Source organism: Euphorbia lathyris, chromosome 5 (genome assembly GCF_963576675.1).
Source record: "Euphorbia lathyris chromosome 5, ddEupLath1.1, whole genome shotgun sequence".
NCBI lineage: Eukaryota > Viridiplantae > Streptophyta > Magnoliopsida > Malpighiales > Euphorbiaceae > Euphorbia > Euphorbia lathyris.
This window is the reverse complement of record NC_088914.1, coordinates 2,820,679-2,847,047: the sequence shown is the minus strand read 5'-3', so window position 1 is coordinate 2,847,047 and position 26,369 is coordinate 2,820,679. Positions and strand designations below refer to the sequence as shown.

The window sequence follows — 26,369 nt, the reverse complement described above, 5'->3', positions numbered from 1 at the left end:
TAAGTCTGAATTAGTTTATATTCTAAAACAATTGTCTACAGGATATAAAATCTCAACTATAGTGTATATTATGTTTTTACATTATTTTCAATCTATAGGTATTACCATTTTTACCAAAACATATATATATTCATTCTTTTCCTTTTGGCTTTTTATGCGCATATTTCAAATATGCTTGTTTGGGTGAGTCTTAGGGTTTAATTTGTTCATCATGGTAAATATGTTCAAGTAAGGACTAATTGAGTGAAAAAAAGAAAAAAACCACAAAAAAGATTTCAATTTGATTATTTAAACTAAAGGTTTATAGAGGTTCCAAAATGTAGATAAAAGGTTTTTAACTCTTTATCATTTTTAAACGACTTCCTCAAATATCACGTTTTGAAACCTTAATCCGTTCCAACGACAGATTAAGCGAACCTTGTAATTAAAAACACTTTTTGGAAAATAATAGAGTTTTGAATCGTTTTTCCATTAAAACGGTTTTGTATAAAAATAAACGGACTTGTATGCTTAACCACGTTTTCGGTTGAATTTTCTTACTTCACGTTTTCAAACACTCGAGTTGTTCCAACGACGACTCAGGCGAAAAGCATGTAAATCAACGGGGCTTTGAAACGTGCCTAAATCGTTCCAATGACGATTAAGGCACGAACCATGTAAATAAACTCGCTTTCGAGGAGAGAGATTAGTTTAGACGTAATGTATAGCTTAAAGCATAATTCATGTTGTAAATTAACCAATTCTTCCTTTTATCTCCCTCTTTCTTCTACATACTCTAATTCATGTAAATGGGTGATTCTATACTAAAATGACTTTCAATAATATGCTCAAAACGACTTTCAAAAACGAGAAAGAAAAGGTTTCAAATGAATTTTAAACTTAAAGAAATATGCGATTAGTCCGTTAAAGCCTAACATGCTAAGTAGGAGGCTGGTGGTTCAGAACCGGGCGATGTCGAGGTGCGTAGTAGCCTTTCTCTGGAAAGGAGCTAGCCTTATCGGCTCGTACCCAATTTCCTGAACCATCATCGGTCTCCCGTAAGGGATCGGTGTTCATTTCCCATTCGTGGGTGGCGACTCTTCCATACTCCGAGCTCCGGTCCTGCCGAGCAGCTTGATTCCACAATTGGTTGCTTTCAGCGCCAATCACAGCATCTGTCGTCAACGGTGTCCACCCCTCGGGTCTTCCGAGCGAGGCCGTGACACCAACAACAGGAAAAGAAGAGAAAGAGTATAGAAGAAAAGTTGAGGAGAAGTTTGTATTGCTAATTTTCATAGATAACCCTGCCTTATGCCATACCTAACCTTATATGTTGTTAGTACAGCTGAGGTCACAAGGTACAAAGTTTGTAGTACAATTGCTGGCATAACAACTTACACTAAACATCAAATAGCCCTAACAGAATTCTCTACTGATGATAGCAGAATAAAACGACAGAAATAGCAATAACAGAATTAACTTCCAGAATAGTAAAAGACAAATAACAGAAATAATTAAAGACAAATAATAGAATTACTCCAACTTTCTACGCCTCACATATGTGACACAAATATATCCATTTTGATCTGACTAGAATTTGTCAGAATTCGACAAAAAAATCTCGATCCTTTGTCACTTGGTCCATAACATATGAACAAATAATTCGTAGAGAATTTGATTCGGTTAAAAGAACAGTACTTGATACGTATTTTTACTCGCTTTTTAAGTTTATTGCATGTACTTAGGCAACAGATTTACAATTTGTTACGTAATTCCCCTTTAATTGTCATTTGAAGCATTTCGCTTGTGAAATGTTCAACTTCATGTTCTTGGACCTTTTATTCCCTCTTTGGATTCAACTTCTTAGACTTTTGAGATTGTCCTTTACCTTATTGAAGCTCTTATGCTTAGTTCCTTGATCGTTGAAGCTATTACCAACTGAGTACGCCTTATCATAATGTGGATTAGCATCAAACCTAATCGACACCTAGCGATCCTCCTAAAGTTTGAGATGGTGAATAACTTTATTAAAAGTCTTGATACTCTCGATGTGAGTTAGGTGTATCTTCCTATATTCTCAACTATTAGGGGAAAAAAAGATATCATCTTGGATCTTCTATACATCGATCAACTTCTGACCAACGTCATTAAGCTCATTGATCATACATAAAATCACCCTTAGGTGGTTCTTCACAGATCAAGGCATTTCCGGTATAATCATCGAACTTGATCGTTAGGGAATAGAGGTTTGTCATGGTCACACCTCCACTTGTCCTTCAAAGTGGTCCATAAATGATTTATGTTCTCATACTTATGAAACTTCTTAGTGATATCATCATCCACTGCACTAATTATACGAGTTGTAGAATTCTTTTATTCCATGCTACATAAGCCTCTCGGTCCCTTTTATATTGAGTCGTAGCTCATTCCCTTTTACCTTTTTTAATTTTGTGTTTACCCCTAACTCCTCTAATCTCATTCCCTCAATCCCTCCAACGTTTGCTATTCTATTTCGCCTCTCTTACTAACTTGAATTTCTACCCTCCTTATAAAATTCTACGTTACTCTCTATTTTATTTTGATCTATATATTTATTTATTTTACTTTTTTTATCCTTGGATTAATTTCACTTTTGATCATTGTACTTATATATTTTTAAATTTTTTCCTCAAAAATATTTTTGACTAAATTTACCTTTTTTATTTTTGTTTGGATCCATGTAGTTATTTATTTTTACTTTTTTACCCTTAAAAATAATTTTGATCAAATTTTTTTCTTTTCTCATATTATTCAGTTTTAGTATTTGTTTTTAATTGTTTTCTTTTTAAACTAGGATGTTTATGCATTTTCTTTGATTAATTTTATTTCAGTTTCCTCTGTTGATCATCTTTTGATTTTAATGGTTAAATTTATTGATTTTAATTCTTATATTTTATTAATATGGGCATATGTATGTATATTGTTGTTAAAAACACAACTCTGGTTTACTACCTCATTTCAACTAAACAGTTATAAAGGGAATAAGAGGTATATCATCCACTTTGTAGAACTGAAACAAACTGATAAGGGAATTCAGGGGTTATTCCATTCATTTGTCTTTGTTTTCTTTTCTTGATTTCATTTTGTCATCCCGTGCGAACCAAACACACTAGATAATAATATTTAATATGCATTGGGAAAAAAGATATTAAAATTGAAGTGAAGTAACTGAATTTAAGAAGCAGTACTATTTGCGTTTGGAACTGAAGAAATTCAGATTTGTTTTGAATGCTTTTTAAATAGTTTAGTTAAATTCCATGTTATAGATGGCAGTCTGAATTCAGAAACTTTGGTTGCGCTGAAATTATGAACATCTTCTTCTTCTGCCTGCCACGATCACTTATAAAACGAACAAAGGGACCATTGTATAGCTTCAGTTTTTGAGATATATAATAAATGATCACTTATTCTGAATTTTAATTTTTGTTTAAAACAACCACTACACTTCGAATTTTTGGAGTTTGGGAAATGATTACTTTAATAATTTGATTAGGAATAAAATGTAGAAATATTTTAATATTCACAATGAAGAGTAATTTTACTTCTAACGTTTAGAATGATGTAATTGTACTTTTAAAGTTTGCAATAAAAAAAACAACAACTTTACAATTAACTTTTGACAAGTTGAATCAATTTCAGTCCTTATTAAAATGTTCAACCAGCCCCTAAACTTGAGTAAAATGTAAGCAATTAATCATTCGGTCTCAAAGAAGTAAGTTGCATGCTGAAAATGTGTTGCACGCGCGTTAGAATGTCATTACATAATTCACAAAATAGATTAAAAATGAAGTTTTTATTTCCTCAACGGTAAAACTTGTCTTCTTAGAATTGTATACCCCGACCTTGGTCGTTTTACCTTTTTCAAGACGCGTACAATATTTCTTCGGCATTTAACTTACTTCTTTTACAATCGAATGATTAATTGATTACATTTTACGTAAATTCAGGGGGCTAATTGAACATTTTATACAAGTTGGTGGAGCTATAGAGACACTTTGAAAGTTTAGGGACAAATCAAACATTTTAAACAAGTTGAAGGAGCAAACGATGATTAAGCTTATAATTAATGAAACATTATATGGAATCCGAATCTCTCGTTATCTCTACTTTATGTGTATGTCATGTTACTAATTAGTAACAAATCAAAAAAACATGCACATGTGAAAAAAAATGCTATTCAATGTTCGCACCAAATCAAAAACACGTGTACATCAGAGGCGGACGCAGCCCGGCGCCTGAGGGCTCCAGCCCCCCGACGCCGGAGCTGCGTGGGGGCTAATTTCTGGCCCCCGCCTGTTACTAATTAGGAAAAAACCCTATCTCCTTCTCTAGGTTAATTAAGTCTAGCCCAGCCCATTTGACTAGGCTGGGCCTTTTTTTTTCTAATTTGCCCCCAGACTCAAACGACGTCGTTTTAGTCTGGGGAATAAAAGAGATCAGGAGATTCCTGATATCTTTTAATTTACTAAATTTGCCCCAGACCAAAACGACGTCGTTTTGAGTCTGGGCAAATTTAATAAATTAAAAGGTATTGGGATCAGGAGATCGATCCCAATCCCTTATCCTTCCCAGCTCTCTTCTATTTTGACCAGCTCCCCCATTTCTTTTAATTTTACTTCTCTCCCTCCTCTCCTCCTTCAATTTCCGGCCGGCCACCGTCTCCTCCTTCAACTTCCGCCACCGGCTACCACCACAACAAGGTAAGTTTTCTTGTTTTTTTTTTAAATTAAAATTAGGTTTGTCTTTTTTAGAGTTTTTAATTTATGAAATTAATTTAGAGATATGAAGTAAAGGTAAAATTAATTAAAGTTTTTGTATTATTGACTTTTTTTCATATATGCAAGATTTTTTTTTTTTAAATGTTGGGTTAAAATTATCCCCTTTCGAAAATCTGCATCCACCACTGGTTGTACACATGAGTTATTTTTTTCATATGCTTACACGTATTTTTGATCGGTTGTTATTGAATGGCAACTTTACTCATGGTGGAGTGGAAAAAATGAGAACCATATTTGTGTAAAATATAACTGTAGTTACAAATAAAATTAGTCCAATTATAAACGTGGCGGATGTGAGTAAATTGAAAGCTAGTATTTTTAAAATTATGAGTAAATTGAAAAAATGGGTAAATTGCACCCTTGGCCACTAAAAGTTGATAAGGGTTTATTAAATGCAGGTTAAGGTGCAAAATATCCCTAACATTTTGGGTCAGAAGTAATTTTACCCCTAACGTCTAAAATAGTGCAATTTTACCCCTAACATTGAAAGCAAGAGCAATTTTACCTCTAAGGTTGATAAATTGGGTCAATTTGAGAAATAATTCATCAAATTGTCTTCTCGGTCATAAATCTTATCATCTACACGTCACACATGTGTTATTTTATCAGTAACAAATCATAAACATATGTTAGGATGTGATAAGTAATTTAGGGCGATAAATAGCAATAACCCTCATATATCTACTTTACATTACTTACCCTAATACTATGCCGTTTTGTACCATTCCCACGGACCGAATTTCCCATTTCCCAGTTCAACTCCTCTCAGCTCAGCCTCTCTCCCACCCCGAGCCGCAACCAGCACCACTTCAGTTCACCATTGTCCTTTTTGGTCGCTATCCTGCCTGCGCTCCGTTTCCTTGATCCCGACTTCCTTTCGTTTATCAATGTCAGTCCCTTAGTCGACATTTGTTGAAGACTTGAACCCATTAGCCTTGTGAAGTGTAACTCAGCTATCTCCACCAGACCACACATCTCCAGCTAGTAAGAAACCCTAATCTTAAGTCCCTGCTTCTAATTTCATTTTACTGAAGAAAATCAGTGAAGTATGTCAATTATTGCGTTGATATTTGAAGAAAACCAGTGAAAATATGTGAATTATAAACAAAAGAATTCACAATCAGAATATATTACTTGCTGTCTTGTGTTATGATCCCTAAATTCCTTATGGTTTGATTTGTTGCTTTGATAAAACATTATGAATTAGCTGGTATGGTAAGATAGAATGTTAGTTTGTAGAATCATACATTTTCCTAATGTGTTTTTGTTCTGTGTAGAATAATTAAACTAAACTACTAAACCCAATTATATATGATGGGTTACAATTTTATACTTTCTCCATTGAAACGAATGAAAAAGTTAGTTCGTAATACAAAGGGTTGAACTTGAAGCCAGGGAAGGTGTTTGCGGTTTTAGTTTTTGGTAGCTTCCCTTGCCTTAAAATGCACCTAATTACTACCAAAAGTCTTCATTGAAGTTAAAAAATACTTGACTGATAAAGCAGTTACGCCCTAGTCATAGTAATTGTGCTTAATTTCATTTCTACAAGAGGTTTCTAAATTACAAGCTTAGCATGCATAATAATAGGTTCACAAAAACTGGCTTTTTTCCCCCTTCTTCAATGTGTGAGAAAACTTCAGTTAGTTTCATTTTGAACCAAACCAATAATTTTGGTTCTGTTCTGTTCAGTTAAGATATAAAGTCCAATCTGGTGTATAAATCCTGTCAAATTTTGGTTCAGTTATAGTTTGGTTTTGTTTGTGACCTGAATCGACTGTTGCTCATCCCTTCCGTCCCACCCTGTTAACATCTCAATCTTAGACAATATGTTACTGTGTATTGTACTTGTACACCTCTCCTGACGAACTTTACTAATAACAGCAGCATTCAGATTGTGGGTTAAAAGCAGTGATTGTCTCCAAATTTGAGAATAGTTTCATCACATCCACAAAATTTATTCCAATTTGTGCTAAAAAATTGCATGAACTTTTTTAGTCAGATTTCACAGAAGTCAAATCTGACTAACTTCCACCAATTCCTTCTTGAGTGGCTGATGTAGCGATCTAATAAGCATTTAAGAAATACTTTCCGCATAGCGAGAAATTGATCAGAGTTGGAATTTGATTGATACTCCCTCCATCCCACGAATATAGGAACAAATTCACCTTGTTGACATGCCATGGAATAGGCACAACTCCATTTTTAATTAATATGAATTGCGCCTTAACTATCATCTTAAACTTTTAATTTAATTGATTCCATGACATGGTATCAAAGCCTCTTTGACCAAGTGATCAATGGTTCGAATCCTAGCAACCTAATTTGTTGATTTAGTTTCAACACATGGTAAGATGGCCTGTGTTGTTCCCGTTTCAAGCCAGTTGACATTCGCGTGTGAGGGTGTGTCAGATATTAATATGATTTTGGCCTTAACTTTAAGTTTAAGCTCTTAGTTCAATTGGTTCCATAATACAAATAATGCATCAACTTACCCTTATTTATCATGGTTAAAAATATAAATTTAGAATAAAATAAATGCTTCATTCATTAATTTAAGGGTATATTAGGAAAACAACATCATTTATTGTTTTTGTTTTTTGTCTTGTGGGAAATCAGATTTGTACCTATATTCGCAGATAGAGGAAGTAAACATTTTAGTATGAATTGAAATTTTGTGAGCTTAACAAAACTATCCACTAATTGGTTAATATTTTAACCCAAAAAAAAAGGTCAGTGAATTTTGAACTGATTTTGAAATCTTGATTTGCAGTACATGAGAAATTGAAAATCACAAAGGAAAATAGAAAAGCATGGCAGGTCGGCTACAGATAGATGGGGATGACTCGGTCCTCTTGCACATTACTCACTCCAACCTCAAGACCTTCTCCGCTGATGTCCGCTTCTCCCTCCAGGTCTGTATAATACCCAATTTTTAATGGTGCTATACCCAATTATTAGCCGTCTGCCGTCTTCCAGGAAAAAGTAGGCATATGATATATGAGATCCTCATCCTCTCTAATTGGGCGTTGTCTTGAATCATCTGCATATGATATACCCAATTTTTAATGGTACTATACCTTGTCTTTTTTTGTTAATAACAATCCATGAATTTGACATTCTCTCTTGACAAAAAATATAGTCTACAATGGAATCTGTGAAAGAGAAGCTGTGGAGGAAATGCGGGACATCGGTTAACTGTATGTCCCTTGAGCTTTACGATGACAACAAGTCCAAAATTTGTGATTTAGCTGATGATTCCAGACCCCTTGGTTTTTATTCCCCTCTTGACGGGTTTGTCTTGTTATACCTATAATCTTAAATCTTGAAATGGGTCAAATTCTGTTTTTGAAGTTTTTATCTGGTTGTTTCTAAACTTTCTCATTGCTTGCTTTAACTTGAACAAGGGCGTACAAATTTCTTATTTCATAGAATTTGATTTTTTTTCACTTGGGTGTTTTTGTGTATTAAAAGGTTTCGGCTACATGTAATAGATCTTGATCCTTCATCAGTAACCTCTGGTGGGTGGCTAGAAGATACATCATTGGTGAAGAAATACGCAATTTCAGAAGAGGATTATGAAAAACGTGGTGATAAGTTTTGAGTGTTATTCTTAGGACACAGTCATATATGTCCCCTTTGTATTATAAGAGAGAGTTTCTTCTGGTTTAACTGATATCAAATTGTTCATTAAACATATGTTAGTTTACTTCATGCTTTTTCTTATCCTAGGCTATGTTTATCTAGATGGGAATTGATCTCTGAGCTCAATATATGATCAAACACACACACACACACACACATTAATGCCCAGGCTGCACTCCATTTTATAAGTTCCCATTGTGTTCACAGTAATTTGATATTCTCAACAACAACAACAACAAAGCCTTAGTCCCGAAATGATTCGGGGTCGGCTAACATGAACCATCATATAAAACCGTGAAAATCAAGTCGTGTCAGCGACACAGATTCGCTCCCTCCACTCCGTCCTATCCACTACCATATTTTCCTCAATTCCCAATAAACTCATATCACTCTCGATCACCCTCCTCCAAGTTTGCTTAGGTCTTCCCCTACCCCTCACCACTACATCCCTTTGCCACTCTTCGGTTCTCCTAACCGGCGCATCAAGCGCTCTACGTCTCACATGGCCAAACCACCTTAGTCGGTTTTCTCTCATTTTATTCTCAATAGATGTAACCCCTACTTTTGTCCTAATTATTTCATTACGCACCCGGTCCTTTCTCGTGTGACCACACATCCATCTCAACATACGCATCTCCGCCACCGACATCTTATGGATGTGGCAGTGTTTCACTGCCCAACACTCCGTACCATATAACAATGCTGGTCTAATTGCCTTCCGGTAGAATTTTCCCTTCAATCTATTAGGCATGCCGGGATCACAAAGGAAACCCGTAGCACTCTTCCACTTCGACCAACCAGCTTTAATCCTATGGGCAACATCTCCATCTACTTCTCCATCCGTTTGGATAATAGATCCTAAATACCGGAAGCAATCCGAGGCCTGAACAACTCTCCCATCTAGGGTGATTGTCCCTGCCTCCCTACTCCTACGGCCGCTAAACTTACACTCCAAATATTCTGTCTTACTTCGACTCAACTTAAAGCCTCTAGATTCTAGAGTTTGCCTCCATAGTTCCAACTTCATCTCCACTCCTTCTTTCGTCTCATCAACCAACACAATATCATCTGCAAACAGCATGCACCATGGTATACCATCTTGAAGTGAACTTGTTAGTTCATCCATAACGATGGCAAAAAGAAATGGGCTTAGTGCGGAACCTTGATGCACTCCAATCGTAATAGGAAACTCTTCAGTTTTCCCAACACTAGTACGTACACTCGTGCATACTCCCTCATACATGTCCTTTATGATGTCAATATATTTCCGCGAAATGCCTTTCCTTATCAAGGCCCACCAAAGTACTTCCCTTGGTACCTTATCATATGCTTTCTCCAAGTCAATGAAAACCATATGCAAGTCTTTCTTCTTATTTCGATAGTGCTCCATTAATTGTCTCATTAGATGGATGGCTTCCATAGTTGATCTTCCCGGCATAAAGCCAAACTGGTTTTCCGAGATCTTCACCGTCCTCCTTAGCCTTTGTTCAATCACTCGCTCCCAAAGTTTCATAGTGTGACTCATTAATTTGATTCCCCGATAGTTGGCACAATCTTGGACATCGCCTTTGTTCTTATACAAAGGGATTAAGGTACTTTTCCTCCATTCTGATGGCATCTTATTGTTTCTCCAAATTTTGTTGAAGAACGTCGTCAACCATTCGATTCCTCTTTCTCCCAAACATCTCCAAATCTCAATAGGGATGCCATCAGGTCCTACTGCTTTCTTCAACTTCATCTTACTTAATGCCATTTTGACTTCACCCTTTTGAATTCTCCGCAGGCATTCATGATTTATCATATCGTGATGGATACTTATATCTCCAACATCTTGTTGGCGATCTCCATTAAATAAGTCATCAAAATAGGACCTCCATCGTTCCTTGATATCCTTATCTCCAACTAGGACTTTCTGGTCCACATCCTTCACACATTTAACTTTTCCGAGATCTCGCGTCTTCCTATCTCTCATCCGAGCAATTCTATATATGTCTCTTTCCCCTTCTTTCGTATCCAATCTTGTATACAGATCCCGATTCACCTTTGCTCTAGCATCTCGTATGACCTTCTTTACTTCCCTTTTAGCCTCTTTGTATTTTTCGTAGTTCTCGTCACTCCTACATTTCCCCAATAGTTTATAGGATTCTCTCTTACTCTTTACTGCTTGTCGTACTTCTTCTGTCCACCAAGATGTGTCCTTACCCGGTGGCATGCTACCTTTAGATTCCCCTAGAACTTCCTTCGCTACTTCCCTTATACTATGCTCCATCTTATTCCATATTGAATCTATATCTGAATCCATATTGCAAGTCCAAATATCTTTTTTGGTCATCTCATCCACAAATTTTTGTTGATTCTCCCCTTGCAATTTCCACCACTTAATCTTAGTCTCTACTTGAGGTGTTTGTTTTCTTATACATTTCCTACTTCGAAAATCTAGCACCACTACTCTATGTTGGGTTGTCGTACTCTCACCAGGGATCACCTTACAATCAATATAACTCTTTCTCCAAGCACTCCTTACTAAGAAGAAGTCAATTTGGCTCGCATTACCGCCACTCCGATAAGTCACTAAGTGGGATGTTCTCTTCATAAACCATGTGTTCATGATACTCAAGTCATAGGCTGATGCGAATTCCAAAATATCATTTCCTGCTTCATTCTTATCTCCAAAACCATACCCTCCATGAACACTCTCAAACCCATCTCGCCTAGAACCCACGTGTCCATTGAGATCACCCCCTAGTACCATTTTTTCATCCCTAGGAACCTGTTGCACCACTTCCTCTAAGTCATCCCAAAAAGCTTGTCTTATAGACACATCTAATCCTATTTGTGGCGCATATGCACTAATGACATTCACAACCTCATCCCCTATCACTAGCTTAACACTCATAATTCTATCGCTCTTCCTAGACACCGCTACTACCTCATCAATATACTCCCTATCAATAAGAATACCTACTCCATTTCTACCCTTATCCTTTCCTGAGTACCAAAGCTTATAACCCCAAGGAGCTATCTCTCTAGCCTTGGCTCCAACCCACTTGGTTTCTTGTAGGCATAATATATTTATTCTCCTCCTCTTCATAACATCTACAATTTCAGCTAATCTTCCTGTCAAAGAACCTATGTTCCATGTCCCAAAGCGTAACCTACTACCCTTACCCCTACCCCTACCATTACCGTGGACTAGCTTATTTACCCGCAACCCTTGCATATTTGACACCACCCCCGGGTCCTGGGGTGGCGCGCCGCTTCGGGGCGACGACCTAGCAACCCTTGCACATTTATCACTACACCCGGGTCTAGGAAGTGCAGCGCGTCGCTGAGTAGGGAACGCCCCAACGGTATTTATATTATGGTTCATGTCATAAGATGTGGCTAAGTTTTACGCTGGCCGCCACAAACCTACCGCAACCCTCCTCCTTTGTCCGGGCTTGGGACCGGCTGTAAAGGCCACCAAGTGACCCTCACAGGCGGAGTTTAATTTGATATTCTCAAATTTAAGAAAATTTAACTTCTAATTAAATGTTCAACTCCTTTTGGTTTCAAATAATTCATGAGCATAAGAAAGTTTTTCTGGTATTTGGAAACCAGATCTTGTAGCTTGCTAGCAAATTTATGAGTTATTCGTGTTTTGCAGGTACTTTTAGAAAATTTAAAGATAGACTGGTCTCTCAAAATCCATCAACCTTTGAGCCTAAGGTAACCTTCCTATGATTTGAGTATCTCCTAGCCATTGGAGGCTTTACAGCTTCTTCTCTTTCCTTGTTTCCTATGAGTAACTTGAAAGGAGGCAAACTTGAGATTGGATGATCTATTCAGTTTTGTTCCATCGATCTTTCTTTGACAGATAACTGACAACTGCATGGAAGACCTGTGTGCAAATATTAAGGTTGGTCATTCCCGTTGTTTTATTTCTTAGCATTTATAGTGTTGGGGTTTTTCAAGTAATGCAGATGTGTTTTAAAAAAAAAAATGTGCAGATGTTAAGTTACGTGATTTCCTAACAGCAGATACATCAGTTATGTAGACAAAATTATTCTTGTAAACCTCCATACAAAGTTTTATGATATCAGAGACCTTTGCAATCCATTATATACACTATTTTGTATACAATTATAGAAAATAAAAAATGCCTGTAAAAATTAGAAATGACAACATATTAGATCGTTTCTTGCCCATCAAATTGCATTCATGATGTTTTGAGTGTGGGGGCTTTAAGCATCATCTAGTTTTAATTCTCTAGAAAGGAATCATCATATAGATTGTGTAACTAGTATGCAGTTATAGTTATTATGAAAGAATAACCTTGTGTAAAAGATTTTTCAAGTAGACACCATCTTCAAAAAAATGACTTGTTTTCTATTGTTTGTAATGATGCTAAAAAGTTAGTGGAAATTGCTTGATGCTGCTTGAAGTACACTGAAGTGGTGCTGGTTGCGGCTCGGGGTGGGAGAGAGGCTGGGGTGAGAGGAGTTGAACTGGGAATGGGAGAATTTCGGTCCGTGGGAATGTTACAAAACGACATAGTATTAGGGTAAGTAATGTAAAGGAGAGGGTTAAGGTGCAAAAATACGGGTAAATTACATACGTGGTGTATAACCTTTACCTGTAATCACACTTTGGTGTACAACTAAAATTTTGTCACACTAAACTGTACAACCTTTTAGTGACCTCCCACTAAAGTGTACAGCAGGTAAAAATGACCGGTCAATGCTCAGTCAACGCGCCACCTCAGTTTTGACCGGTCAAAAAGTCAAAAAAATTCAACCACTTAATATAAATTACTTCTATACCCCTATCTCTCCATATCTTCATCTTCTTCCTTCTATTTCTTTTTCTCTCTTCAAATTTCTTTCTCTCTCTAACCTATCTCTTTGAATTTCATTATCTCTCTAACCTCTCTCTTTGAATTTCTTTATCTCTCTAACCTCTCTCACTAAAATCAATACCATCAAATCTTTATAGGAAACTTCAAATTTCTTTCTCTCTCTAACCTCTCTCTCTCTCTTCAAATTTCTCTCTCTCTAAGCTTTTTCCTAAACTCTTCTCCTTATTAACCAGATAACAAAAATGCTCAAATTGGTTTCAAAGGTTCAACCCTTATATAAGTTAGGTTATAACAATGCAATTTTAAACTAGGAAACGAAAAGATGTAATTCTAGGTTATAAGTTGGATCTTGAATTTATGTAATTCTTTCTGATTATATTTGTAAAATTGAAATGGTTGCAGTACTTGGATAGTGACGATTATGTGGTAATGGTGATAAGCACAGTGGTGATGACCGCAGTAGTGCCGTCGATTATATCATCAATTTACAACCCAAACAAACGTCTCAGCAATTACAAGCTAAGGACAATTCAGAACATCAGACTCGGAAGAGAATTCCTAATTCTCAGTTGCTTACAGAGTTCAGCAAACGCCTTAGGCACCATCAATCTCTTAGACTCTTCCAATGCCTCTAAAGGTTTGCCTCTCTGTGTTTTCGCCCTCCACCTTGTCGAGCTCACCGGCCGTGCCTCCGCTTCACTTATAGTCCATACTCCTGGCACTTCCAGCAACCGGAAAACCTGCAACTTTTCTGAACAGATCGTCAATTTGTTCGAGACTTACTCCAATCTTCAGGATTATGTAGCTGCTCAACCTTTAACCGCATTGTCGCCGTTTTCCACAATGCACGAAGATATTTGCAGCGTCGCCGAAGATAAACACGTGTCTCTGTTGATCCTTCCGTTCCACAAATTGCCGACTCGGGACGGGAAATTAGAGGAAGAAGGTAGCAGCTCATTTCGAAGTGTAAATCTCCACGTTTTAAACGATGCTCCTTGCTCCGTCGCAATCTTCGTGGATAGAGGATATGGAGCTACCGGAGAATCAAATTCGGAGAGAGAGGTTAGAGAGAGAAAGAAATTTGAAGTTTCCTACAAAGATTTGATGGTATTGATTTTAGTGAGAGAGGTTAGAGAGATAAAGAAATTCAAAGAGAGAGGTTAGAGAGAGAAAGAAATAGAAGGAAGAAGATGAAGATATGGAGAGATAGGGGTATAGAAGTAATTTATATTAAGTGGTTGAATTTTTTTGACTTTTTGACCGGTCAAAGCTGAGGTGGTGCGTTGACTGGGCATTGACCGGTCATTTTTACCTGCTGTACACTTTAGTGGGAGGTCACTAAAAGGTTGTACAGTTTAGTGTGACAAAATTTTGGTTGTACACCAAAATGTGATTACAGGTAAAGGTTGTACACCACGTATGTAATTTACCCGCAAAAATACCCTTAACCTTTTGGGTCGGAGCAATTTTACCCTTAACGTCTTAAATGGTGCAATTTTGCCCCTAACGTTTGTAGCCAAGAGCAATTTTACCCCTAACGTTGATAATTTGGGTCAATTTCAGACACTATTATAAAACACAGATATTTTTGTTCGTTATTTTGCACCAATCGCATATCAATTCATTCTAAAAACAAGATTTCATGTTTTTTGTAATTTAATAATAGAATTAGAGATTAATATTTATAAATTCGGTGAATTTTTTGAATTTTTTTGTCTAATTCGTACAAAAAACAGTATATTTTTTTTATTTTTTTTCACATCCCAACATATGTTTATGATTTGTCACTGATAAAATGACGCACATGTGAAGTATAGATGATAAGATTCATGACCGAGAATACAGTTTGATGAATTACTTCTAAAATTGACCAAATTTATCAACGTTAGGGGTAAAATTGCTCTTGGCTACAAACGTTAGGGGTAAAATTGCACCATTTTAGACGTTAAGGGTAAAATTGCTCCTGATCCAAAACGTTAGAGGTATTTTTACACCTTAACCCTAAGGTGCCGTTTGGTTCACAGAATGAAGTAGAATGGAATAGAATAGTCATTCCTTAGGAATAGAATAGGAAAGAATAGAATAACTATTCCTTAGGAATATCTATTCCTACTAGCTTTACACCCGTGCATTGCACGGGACATACACTAATTTTATAAATACTATTTTATTAAAAATAAAGAAATTACAGTATGTACATTTTAGTATGATTATTAGTTGAAAAATATATATTATTCTATTTGTGAATTAAAATTGAAGATGTATAAATTCAATAAGTAATCACAACATTTTATTTAAAAGAAAATTGCATACCTGCATTTTCAACACAATTATGTCTTTTTAGAGAAAATATGTTGTCTTCCTTATTATAAATAAATACAAATATATTAACGGGACGTTTGGTATTCTATTGAGACAGGGATAAGGATAAAGGTTGGGATGAGGATAAGGATAAATGGTTGGGATATGGATAAAAATATGATAGTCGAGAATTATTATTCAATGTTTGGTACGTGAGATAGGGATAAGGATAAAATAATACATTTTACTATTTTAACCTTATTTAAACTACATATCATTAATTTGAGGGGTAAAACGGACTTTTCTATCCTATTAAAATCGCATGAGATTATCACATCTCCTTATGTCACCTCCTATTGGGTATAGGATTTGAGGGATAAGAGACTTATCTTTCATTTGTCTCCCTTTTCTATCTTCCAAACAAATATGAGATAACTTATCTCGTATTTTTTATCCTTATCTCACATTCTATATCCCTCCTAACAAACACCCTGTAAAGGTTTAGCACCCTGACTCTTCCACTGTCCACATTTTATCAGCAGAGGGTGGTGGTTTTGTCGATTATTTTAAAAATTGCTACATAACATTTCATCATGACAAATTTATTTTTGTTTTCGATTTAATCGTTTTTTCAATCTCAATTAAGAATTCACAAATTTATTTTTTTTAAAGTTTAGTTGTCATACCGTATAAATAAATAGAATTTAATGGTCGTGGATGAAATTTATCCATTTTTTTTAAGATTGTAGTCATTACCTTTTAAATTTCTTCTTTATAAGCAACTTTCTTCAAATACAAAGCTAAATATGAAACGAAACACGAAATTGCTTTTCTTAGAAGCTGGAAAGCCTCTTTTTAACAAAAACAACAATTTGTTTCCTTTAGAACAATAATTTTCACAATTCATAAGGAAATGTAATATTATTATTTTTGGACAAAAATGACCACAATATTCAATTTAATTTAAAAAATACCCTTAATTTTCAACAAAATTTTAAAATACTAGCTTTCAATTTTTAAAAATTGAATTCCCCTCTAATTTTCCCATGAATTAAAGGTCAATTTGGCCCTTAAAGTTAGCGCATTTTTAGTTTAGCCCAAATTCCTTCAAAATTTAAATATCATCTCAGTCCTGAAGTTAATAATATTTAACAAATTAGTCCAAATTTAATAATTTTTTAGATATTAAAATTAATTGTATTTAGAATAATTTGTCAAATATTACCAACTTTAAAACTGAATTAATACCTAAATTAATTCAGACCAAATGGACTCTTAATTCAATTATATAATATTTAAACATTTAAATTAAAAGTATTTTTTTCCCTTAATTATAAAATGTGAGAAATTTACAACTCTGAATTTAATATATTCAAAAAGCACCAGAAAATGAAAATAGCTGCTATGGAGATCTGGCTCAATTGCTCCTAAAGAAACATTGTTAACTTTGACGGCTCAAACCTGCTAGTAGTTGCTTCATCTATCAATATCTCAAACAGCTGAGACCAAATTTTGGAATCTTGAATCCTTGTAGCAACTAACTATTAAACTTCTTCAATCAAGAAGAAAGTAGTTCGCTATTCCTTAGCTGTATAAAAGGGCGGCCCGGTCGCATTACGCGTCCCCGCTGAGCGAGGGTCCGGGGAGGGGTCCCACCACAAGGGTGTATTGGAGGCAAGCCTTCCCTTGCCAATTTAATTGGCAAGAGGACGCTCCTAAGACTCGAACCCGTGACCTCTGGTCACACGACAACAACGTTTTACCGTTGCGCCAAGGCTCGCCCTCCTATTCCTTAGCTGTATCACAAAATAAAATTGTAAATGAGCAATTAGAGATACCTGACATTTTACAATTATTATGTTAAGCGCTTCAAATATTCATGCATATTATAAAGGAAAGCTGAGATTTAGAAAATAGTTAGAAAAATCTTCAATAGGAACCTGTATCTTAATGTCAACCTGCAACTAGTTTTTGGCCCGTGCGATGCACGGATTCATCCTAACATATAAATATTAATAAAAATATAATTTAATAATTACAATTAATAATACAAAGGTGGTATACAAATTAAATATTATTATTTTATTTTCACATTTATTTTAAATAATCTTTTTATAGATAAATATAATAATATAATTAAAATCTATATATTATATATTATATTATAATTTTTATCAGTAAAAAAGGAGGAAGTGACACTTCAGCTTCATCCTTACTGTTATATATAGATATGCAGAGAATTAGAGAGATTTTGAGGATTAATTTAAATTTTGTAGAACTCTTAGATATAGTACGGATAAAATAATTTTTTTATAGATAAATATAATAATATAAATATATATATATATATATTATGTTATATTTTTTATCAGTAAAAAAGGAGGAAGTGACACTTCAGCTTCATCGTTACTGTTATATATAGATATGCAGAGAACTGGAGAGATTTTGGGGATTAATTTAAATTTTATAGAACTCTTAGATATAATACGGATAAAATAATCTTTTTATAGATAAATATAATAATATAATTAAAATTAATATATTACATTATATTTGTCTGGGCATTCAAATGGAATAACAAATTGGTAGACACAGAGCTTGGAGGCATTTGATAGCATTAGTTAAGTAAAAAAAATGTAACATATCACATTTGAGTTTTCATGCTGTAATTTAAATTTTTTTGAGATTAAGAACTCAATAAAATTTAACTTCCACATGTCTGTTAGTTAGGATATGGATTACCATAATCTTTTAGAATAATTCCATCAAACAAATTACAGCTACTATACATATTGATGTCTAATATGCACAAGTTGTTAAACTAATTGAACATATTTTTAAAACTTTTAAAATAAAAAATAAGTAGAAGTTAAATATAAACAATGCACATATCAGTAAAATATAATTTTGTATGCATACCCGCTCAAACAGCAGCAGAATATTAAATTTGCCACAGTAATTTAATATTGTGGGATAAAATTGGAAAATGGGATAAAATTGTTAATATTGAAACTGATGTGATGAGGGAGAAAGGGATGGTTAGCAAGTAGAATTCAACTTCTTAGTTTTAATATAAACCGTAATGCTAGATTAAATTGAAATAATAATTTTAAAATATTGTTCTTTTAGAAAAATTATTTTTTAATCAACATAAAACGTGGAGTCGACACCTCAGCTCCATCGTTACTGTTTTATATTATATATATATATATATAGATATAGATAATAGATAACAGTTTTTTTTAAAAAAAAAAATCTAAAAATTATACTTTAATCAAAACTCTAATATCATGACACATCAGCTAAAACTCTAATATTGCGCTAAGTGTGTGTTTTGTTTCCACGTTTTATATATATAATAGATATAATAGATTCCTTCCCGCTACATAAACTTGAACATGCTCCATCGCAATGGACAAACTACAACTAAATGAAACCATCCCGAAATGAACAATAGAAGAAAATGAAAATCCATCTACAACACAGGAAACCAAAAGAAATTTCGCAATTACCATAAAATTGAGTAATACATATCTTCTTCTATTTTTCTAGTTGAACCTTCCAACATAAGTTGTATTACACATTATTTGACCTCAAAGTATGTATTAATAAGAGCAGAGGATTCATAGTTTATATGTGGAGCAGTGAAACCTTTACCTGCATTTATTCCTGTGGGTAGGTTTGATTAGTGGTTAAAGAAAACAAATAATCAAAGTATATAAAATATATTGGGAAAAGTACAAAAATAAACCTTGTGGTTACACCTGTTTTCGAACAACACTAATGTGGTTTAAAAGTTTGCAAAATGGTACAATGTACTTCATTCCGTTAGCAAACACATACCAAATTGACTAACGGTGTTAAAAGTCAAAGGGAAAATAGTTAATTTGATTCATAGTTTATAAAATAAATAAATATAAGGATCAAATTAACTCTTTTCCCTTTGACTTTTAACACCGTCAGTCAATTTGGTATGTGTTTGCTAACGGAATAAAGTACATGGTACCATTTTATAAACTTTTAAACCACATGGGTGTTGTTCGAAAACAGGTGTAACCACAAGGTTTATTTTTGTACTTTTCCCAAATATATTTCCATGTAAAAGCATTATAAAATGTGCAATAAATCAAAATATTGAATCAATCAACAGAGCACAAAACAAAATTGAAAGGAAAAATGACAATTATAAAGGTCAAAATCTTATTTACACCTCTATACATTTTCCTAATACTTGCTGTTTCAGAATTGAAATTTTTCTCCACCATTGTTGCATGCATCTGATGCCATGGACAATTGCAGAAAGAGGTGTATTCGAAATCGCCAGAATTGAAACAATAAAAAAAGAAATGGTGCAAAAAGTTAAGTGAGAATTCATTATGCAAATAAAAAGGCGATAAACTAATCACTTCCAACTCCAACTGACTTGAGATCACTAAATACATACATCAATAGTCCCAACCGTGAAATAAGAGAATAAGTAGAAAAGAAAACCTAATCAGAAAATCCAATAGAAAAGAGAAGTTTAATAAATTTACCGTATTTCCCAGCGTTTGCAGGCTGCCTTCCAATTTATCCGCATTTCCCAGCATTTGCAGGCTGCCTTCCAAGCTCATACCTTCAAGAGACAGAACAAGAAAAATTCACATACAAAGAACTAAAATCTGGAGCGCAGATTATAAATTGCCCAAACTTTAAAATAGTGATTTCCAGAATAAAAATTAAATTCTGTAAAAATTACATATCAGCATTGAAGCTCTAATTATTTGCCACATAAACAACCTTAGTATCCAGCTTTAAGTATATTAATAGATTAATAGATTAATAGATAAGGAAATGTAATATTATTATTTTTAGACAAAAATGACCACAATATTCAATTTAATTTCAAAAATACCCTTAATTTTCAACAAAATTTTAAAATACTAGCTTTCAATTTTTATCATGTATTTAATAAACCCTTATCAACTTTTTTTTTTTTGAAGCTACCCTTATCAACTTTTAGTGGGTGTAATTTACCCATTTTTTCTTCCAGATTATAATTGTTACCTTTCTTGTTCTTTTAGTGCACGTTGACATTCAAACTGTCAAATCTTAAAAGTAACATCGTCAACTTTCAAGTAACTTTTGCTAAATGTAAAATTATTTTCTCTAAAAGATAAAAAAACCGATTTTAAGAAAAACTACAATTTGTATTTTTTAGGAAATCAATATTCACTTGTTATAAGAGAAGTTGATATTATTGTTTTTTTTGGACAAAAATAACTCTAATATTCAACTTAATTTTAAAAATACCCTTGACTTCATCATAATATAAAAAAAATACTTAACTTTTAATTTTTTCTCGGTGATATTGATCACAACAATACCAAACTGATCATTAAGTGTGTTAGACGCATATATTAGTTAGAGCTGAGGAAAGTTAGGAGTTTTCTTCCTAAAAGAAGTTTCTTTCCTTTCAGCATATTATACTGCATCATATCCAAAACGTTTACCATTGGACTAATTTTATTTGTAACTACAATTATATTTCACACACACATGATTCTCATTTTTTCCACTCCACCATGAGTAATGTTGCCATTCAATAACAACCGATCAGAGACACGTGTGCACACGTGAAAAAAAAATAACTCGTGTGTACGTGTGTCTTTGATCTGGTGCGAACACTGAATAACATTTTTTATTTTTTTCACATGTGTATATTTTTTGATTTGTTACTAATTAGTAACATGCCATACACATAAAGTAGAGATAACGAGATTCGTGATTGCATATAATGTTTCGTTAATTGTAGGGTTAATATATCATTTGCCCCTGAACGTGTTTAAAAAGCTTGATTGGCCCCTTGAACTTTAAAGTGTCTCGATAACTCCCTCAACTTGCATAAAATGTTCAGTTAGCCCCCTCAACTTACGTAAAATATAATCAATTAATAACTCGGTCTAGAAAAAAGTAAGTTAAATGCCGAAGAAATATTGTATGCGCCTAAAAAAAAAGTAAAACGACCAAGGTCGGAGTATACAATTTTAATATTAAAGAAGACAAGTTTTAAGTTGAGCAAGTAAGAAATTCATTTTTAATCTATTTTGTCAATTATGTAATGACATTCTAAGACGCGTGCAACACATCTTCCGCATGCAGCTTACTTCTTTACGATCGAGTGATTAATTGATTACATTTTACGCCAGTTCAGAGAACTAACTGAACATTTTAATGATATCTGAAATTGATTCAATTTGTAAAAAAAAAAGTTAATTGTAAAGTTGTTTTTTTATTACCAACGTTAAAAATAAAATTACACCATTTTAAACGTTAAGAGTAAAATTAATCTCGACGGTAAGCATTAAAGATATTTTTACATGTTATTCATAATCTAACTAATAATGTAATCATTTCCTAAACTTCAAAAATTCGAAGTGTATTCGGTGTTCCCTTCCATGTTCCTCTCACAAAAAGTGATCCCTTTTAACTAAAATAATATTTATGAGCTAAGGGGACCCACGTGATTAAAAAGGACCACGACATGGAAGGAGACATCAAAATAGGGACAACAGATTTTCTCCCGTTGTTTAAAACAAAAACTGAAAATGAGGACAAATGATCATTTATTATCTCAAAAACTGAAGCTATTATAACATGGTCCCTTTGTTCGTTTTAGCAGAAGAAGAAGATGTTCATAATTTCAGCACAACCAAGTTTCTGAATTCAGACTGCCATCTATAACATGGAATTAACTAAACTATTTAAAAAGCATTCAAAACAAATCTGAATTTGTTCAGTTCCAAACGCAAATAGTACTACGTAAATTCAGTTACTTCACTTTAATTTTACTATTTTTTTCCCCAACACATCAACTAGAGATCTCGAGTTCAAATCAGAGTATATGCTTCAACTTTAATTGAGTGAGGATTCACCATTGTTCTAAAAATTGCCCCACCCAGTTGTCTTAGAGGGGATTTTTAGAACATCGTCCCGATTTTCTCAAATTTGACGGTATAAATCGGTATGTCTTAAATATTATATAGTGAAAAGTACAAAAATAAATATTGTGGTTTGGTTGATTTGCAAAGATAATCCTTGGTTTACAAACTCAACTATTCCTTCCAAAATTATTGTAATGATTATTTATCCCAAAACGTAGTAATTTAGAGTAATTAGAAAGATTGATTTTACAAATTATTCAAAATATAATATTTAACTATGCAAATTAACTAAATCATAAGTATAATTTGGCAGAAGAATTGACTCAAATATTCTTTACCTGCAAAATTTACAAAATATAAACCATTGTTTGCAAATCGATCAAATCACATTGTTTATTTTTATAATTTTTCCTATTATATATTATTATTTTTATATAGAATAATTCATATTTTAATTATATTTATATAATAATTTATTTATTTAAAAATATAAATCCGACTAATCGCTAGTTAATCCCGATTAATCCTTATGAGTCCTGCCCACTTGAAGTCTAACTTTTTTTTATAAGCTTGGGATTCACATAAAATTGTCAATCAAAAACCTGGTTTGTTCCCCAAATTTAGCATAGAGAATCCCCAAATTTATCTATTTTTTTCTTAACCGAAGCGATAGTTATATATTAAAAGGAAGAGAATTACACCTTAGCAGCATTCTTCTCTAAAAACTAGCAAAGAAGCAAATTAAAATCTACAACAAAAAAATGTTCATTAATGGTTTTAAAGGCTAAACAGTGAGCCGCCCAATAACAATTTCTACTAATATATAGAACTAACAGTTCGTAGAGATGAAGAATATCTTGAACAATAGTGCAGCAGGAGATCAGAATTTCATAGTCTAAAACATTAAGGCAGTTAATTAACCGTAGAGAATCACTTTCCAATTGCACATCCTTAAAGCCCTCCTTATTGCTAAGAGAATTCCCTCTCGCATTGCATAAACCTCGACAATCAAAACATATTGCACGTTGGGGTACGAATAGGCTGCAATACCTACAATCTCGCTTAGATGATTCCTAGCAAGAATACCCGAATTTCCAGTAAAAGAAGAAACTCGAAAGCCCCCGTCCGCTTAGACTCGTGACATTGATAGGAATAACATCTACTTAGACTCTCGGGATTCCGAATCGAATTAAAAGATTCGTTAGACAACTCTTACAAAATAAAATAGAAAACAAATAATATTATTAAAAATATTCTATAATTACTGTATTATTAGAATAATATATATATATAATATAAAACAGTAACGATGGAGCTGAGGTGTCGACTCCTCGATTTTTGTTGATTAAAAAAATATTACTTAATTATCTTTTTTTTATTCAATTTTTATTAATATTAATAAAAATTATTGATTAAAAATATTAGATCAAAGGAATATAAACGAAGATACAAAATATTGAATGGTATTTTTAGTTCAGGTTTTAATAATTGATTGATGTTTTATTAATTATAAGTTGTAGTGAAAGATTAATTGAAAGAGCTTGGGAATTTTGTACATGCAAGGAGGACTCAGCACGAGACTGGATGAAATTCAATTAAGAATTTAACCAATGGCGGGCAGGTGATCTCAAAACCCACATAAATCTAAGTTTTCATCCATCTACATTGATTTTTAGACTCAATTCATGATCAATTTACATATTTAACTAATGCTCATTTCAATTGTTATATTTAAATGTAGAATCAAATACTTAGTTCTGTCGTCACCTTCATCCTCTCTCATTCCATCTTCATGTTTCACTTATTCTTCAAGGGTTCTTATATATAATTTCATGGGGATGACATCTCTGTAAAGCAAAGTTGGAGGAGGAGGAAACAATGCAGAGGATGTAAAATTATCAATTATATGACAGAAGAAAATAAAAATATTAAGGCCGAATTATATTTCTGATTTTGGACTCATATATGTAATGAGATAAAACAAACTTACATCATAAACTATTTGTATTTGTGTATTATTCTTATTAGGATTACCTATTTTCTTTGCGATGAATTTGAAAACTTCCAATCCTATATATTTTATATTCTTAGAGATATTAGAACTGTTGGACTTATGTTTTGATGTCAAAATTGGCTATTGAAAAGGTAAAAATATAGCATGTGTGGAAGCTATAAACATCTTCAAATTTCATGTCAATTCATTATTCCTTTCACTCCTTCAACAACTATCAACACCAAGTCCTAAAATGCATAAGTTGAGAGTCTTAAAATTATTAATCTTTAATGTAATAGATTAAAAATAATAACTTAGAATTTAGAATTTCTCCCTATTAAGGAGTCTCCCTTGCTTGAGAAAACGCCGCCGATCGGAACCCTAAACCCGCCGCCTCTTCCATCAAACCCAAACCCTGCTGCAGCGAACGATGAACAAGCTCTCTGATCTAATTCAACAAGTCACACTGGAAGACGAGGCCGCTATCGGCCTAGTTCTCCAATCGGAAGACGTTGCTCTCCCCCCGCGACCATCCTCATGGAGCCTGGTAGGATCCTTTTTGACAGTCCGGAGCATCAAGGTCCAGTATATGAAAAATGTATTAGCTGACCTATGGTGTCCTTCACGTGGTCTATGTGTACTGGAGATTGGCCCTAATAGATTCCAGTTCGAATTTTTTCATGCCTTGGAGCGAGAACGGGTACTGAAGGGGGGACCCTGGACCTTCGAGCAACAACTGTTGATGCTAGCCCCCCTAGAACAGGGACATAACCCAAAGGAAATCGAATTGAACAGCACTGACTTCTGGATTCAGGTACATGACTTGCCTACTGGCTTTATGTCGGAAAAAGTGGCAGCTCTTATTGGGAATTTTTTAGGCAAATATGTGGAATCAGATCCGAATAATTTCAATGGAGTAGGCAGAACATATATGCGTGTCCGGATATCTGTGAATGTCTTAATACCACTCAAAAGGAAGCTGAAAATTTGCAAGGAAGGAGGGAGCTTCTCGTGGGTATGCTTTCGATATGAACGTCTGCAAACTTTCTGTTTCTATTGTGGCCGCCTGGGGCACTCAGACAAATTCTGTGAGCTACTACTGGATGTTCCTGACCCGGTATCGGAGGAGAGGGTTTACACACAGTTTCTCCGTGCTCCGTCGTGGCGAGCAGTGCAACAAATCCAATCAAAATTCCTCATATCAGCTCCGCCAGAAAGACATGGCTGTGACAATCCCCCGACCAACAATATAGCCACGATACATAGAGCTACTTCAATCCAAAATAACAAGATCCAAGTATGAGCAGCTAGCACCATATCCTTCAACTCCTAGACACCAACACCATACTGAAGGAAACCGAAACACAGAACCGCAAGGGAAAAACGGGAAACATAACAGATTTTGAGGAGCTGACAGTGACTGAAAATAAGAGAAGGCGGCAAGAAAATACAAATAGCTCGGATACAGACATGATAAGCGATGATGAGGCATTAACTTCAGCAGTAGGGGATAGCTTACAGAAGGAACTGGAACTGAACAACAATCCGGCGGGACCTGGTATCCAGGCTTGCCCAAGCCAATGAGCACCCTGAGCTGGAACTGCCGGGGGGCGGGCAATCCCCGGACAGTTCGTATGTTGAAGGACCTAGTGTCCAAACTAAAGCCCGATTTCGTGTTCTTAATTGAGGTAAAATGCAACCGATCGAAAGTAGAAGCACTGAAGAAGCAAGTTGGGTTTGATGAGGTCTTCTTTGTTGACCCTATCAACCTAGGAGGTGGATTAGCTCTCTTCTGGAACCGCAAAAACTCTGTCAGGTTACTTCAGTATTCAAAAAATTTTATTGATGTTACGATTACAATAACTGGCCACCCCCCT

At 34.3% G+C, this 26,369-nt stretch overlaps 1 protein-coding gene across 7 annotated transcripts; it reads left to right on the top strand.

The window, feature by feature from the left end:
* Positions 1–4,575: 4,575 nt before the first annotated feature.
* LOC136229369 (cation/H(+) antiporter 15-like) lies at positions 4,576–15,441 on the top strand. 7 transcript variants are annotated; one of them, XM_066018106.1, is made up of 7 exons: positions 4,576–4,718; positions 7,567–7,708; positions 7,936–8,087; positions 8,268–8,380; positions 12,085–12,146; positions 12,295–12,336; positions 13,678–15,386. In XM_066018106.1, the coding sequence occupies exons 2-7, from the start codon at positions 7,607–7,609 to the stop codon at positions 14,437–14,439; spliced, it is 1,233 nt and encodes a 410-aa protein (XP_065874178.1). In that variant the 5' UTR covers positions 4,576–4,718; positions 7,567–7,606; the 3' UTR covers positions 14,440–15,386. The 7 variants fall into 7 exon arrangements, with proteins under 7 accessions (XP_065874178.1, XP_065874176.1, XP_065874180.1 ...); XM_066018104.1 differs by having other exon boundaries at positions 8,268–8,383; XM_066018105.1 differs by lacking the exon at positions 4,576–4,718 and adding an exon at positions 5,283–5,780 and having other exon boundaries at positions 8,268–8,383; positions 13,678–15,409.
* The last annotated feature ends 10,928 nt before the right edge of the window (positions 15,442–26,369 follow it).

Excerpts from the sequence above, each read along its gene's own strand:
- LOC136229369 (XM_066018105.1), top strand. The coding sequence starts at position 7,607 with ATGGCAGGTCGGCTACAGATAGATGGGGATGACTCGGTCCTCTTGCAC. Across the intron at positions 7,709-7,935 it reads ATGTCCGCTTCTCCCTCCAG|TCTACAATGGAATCTGTGAA; the intron begins GTCTGTATAATA and ends CAAAAAATATAG. Across the intron at positions 8,088-8,267 it reads TTTTATTCCCCTCTTGACGG|GTTTCGGCTACATGTAATAG; the intron begins GTTTGTCTTGTT and ends GTGTATTAAAAG.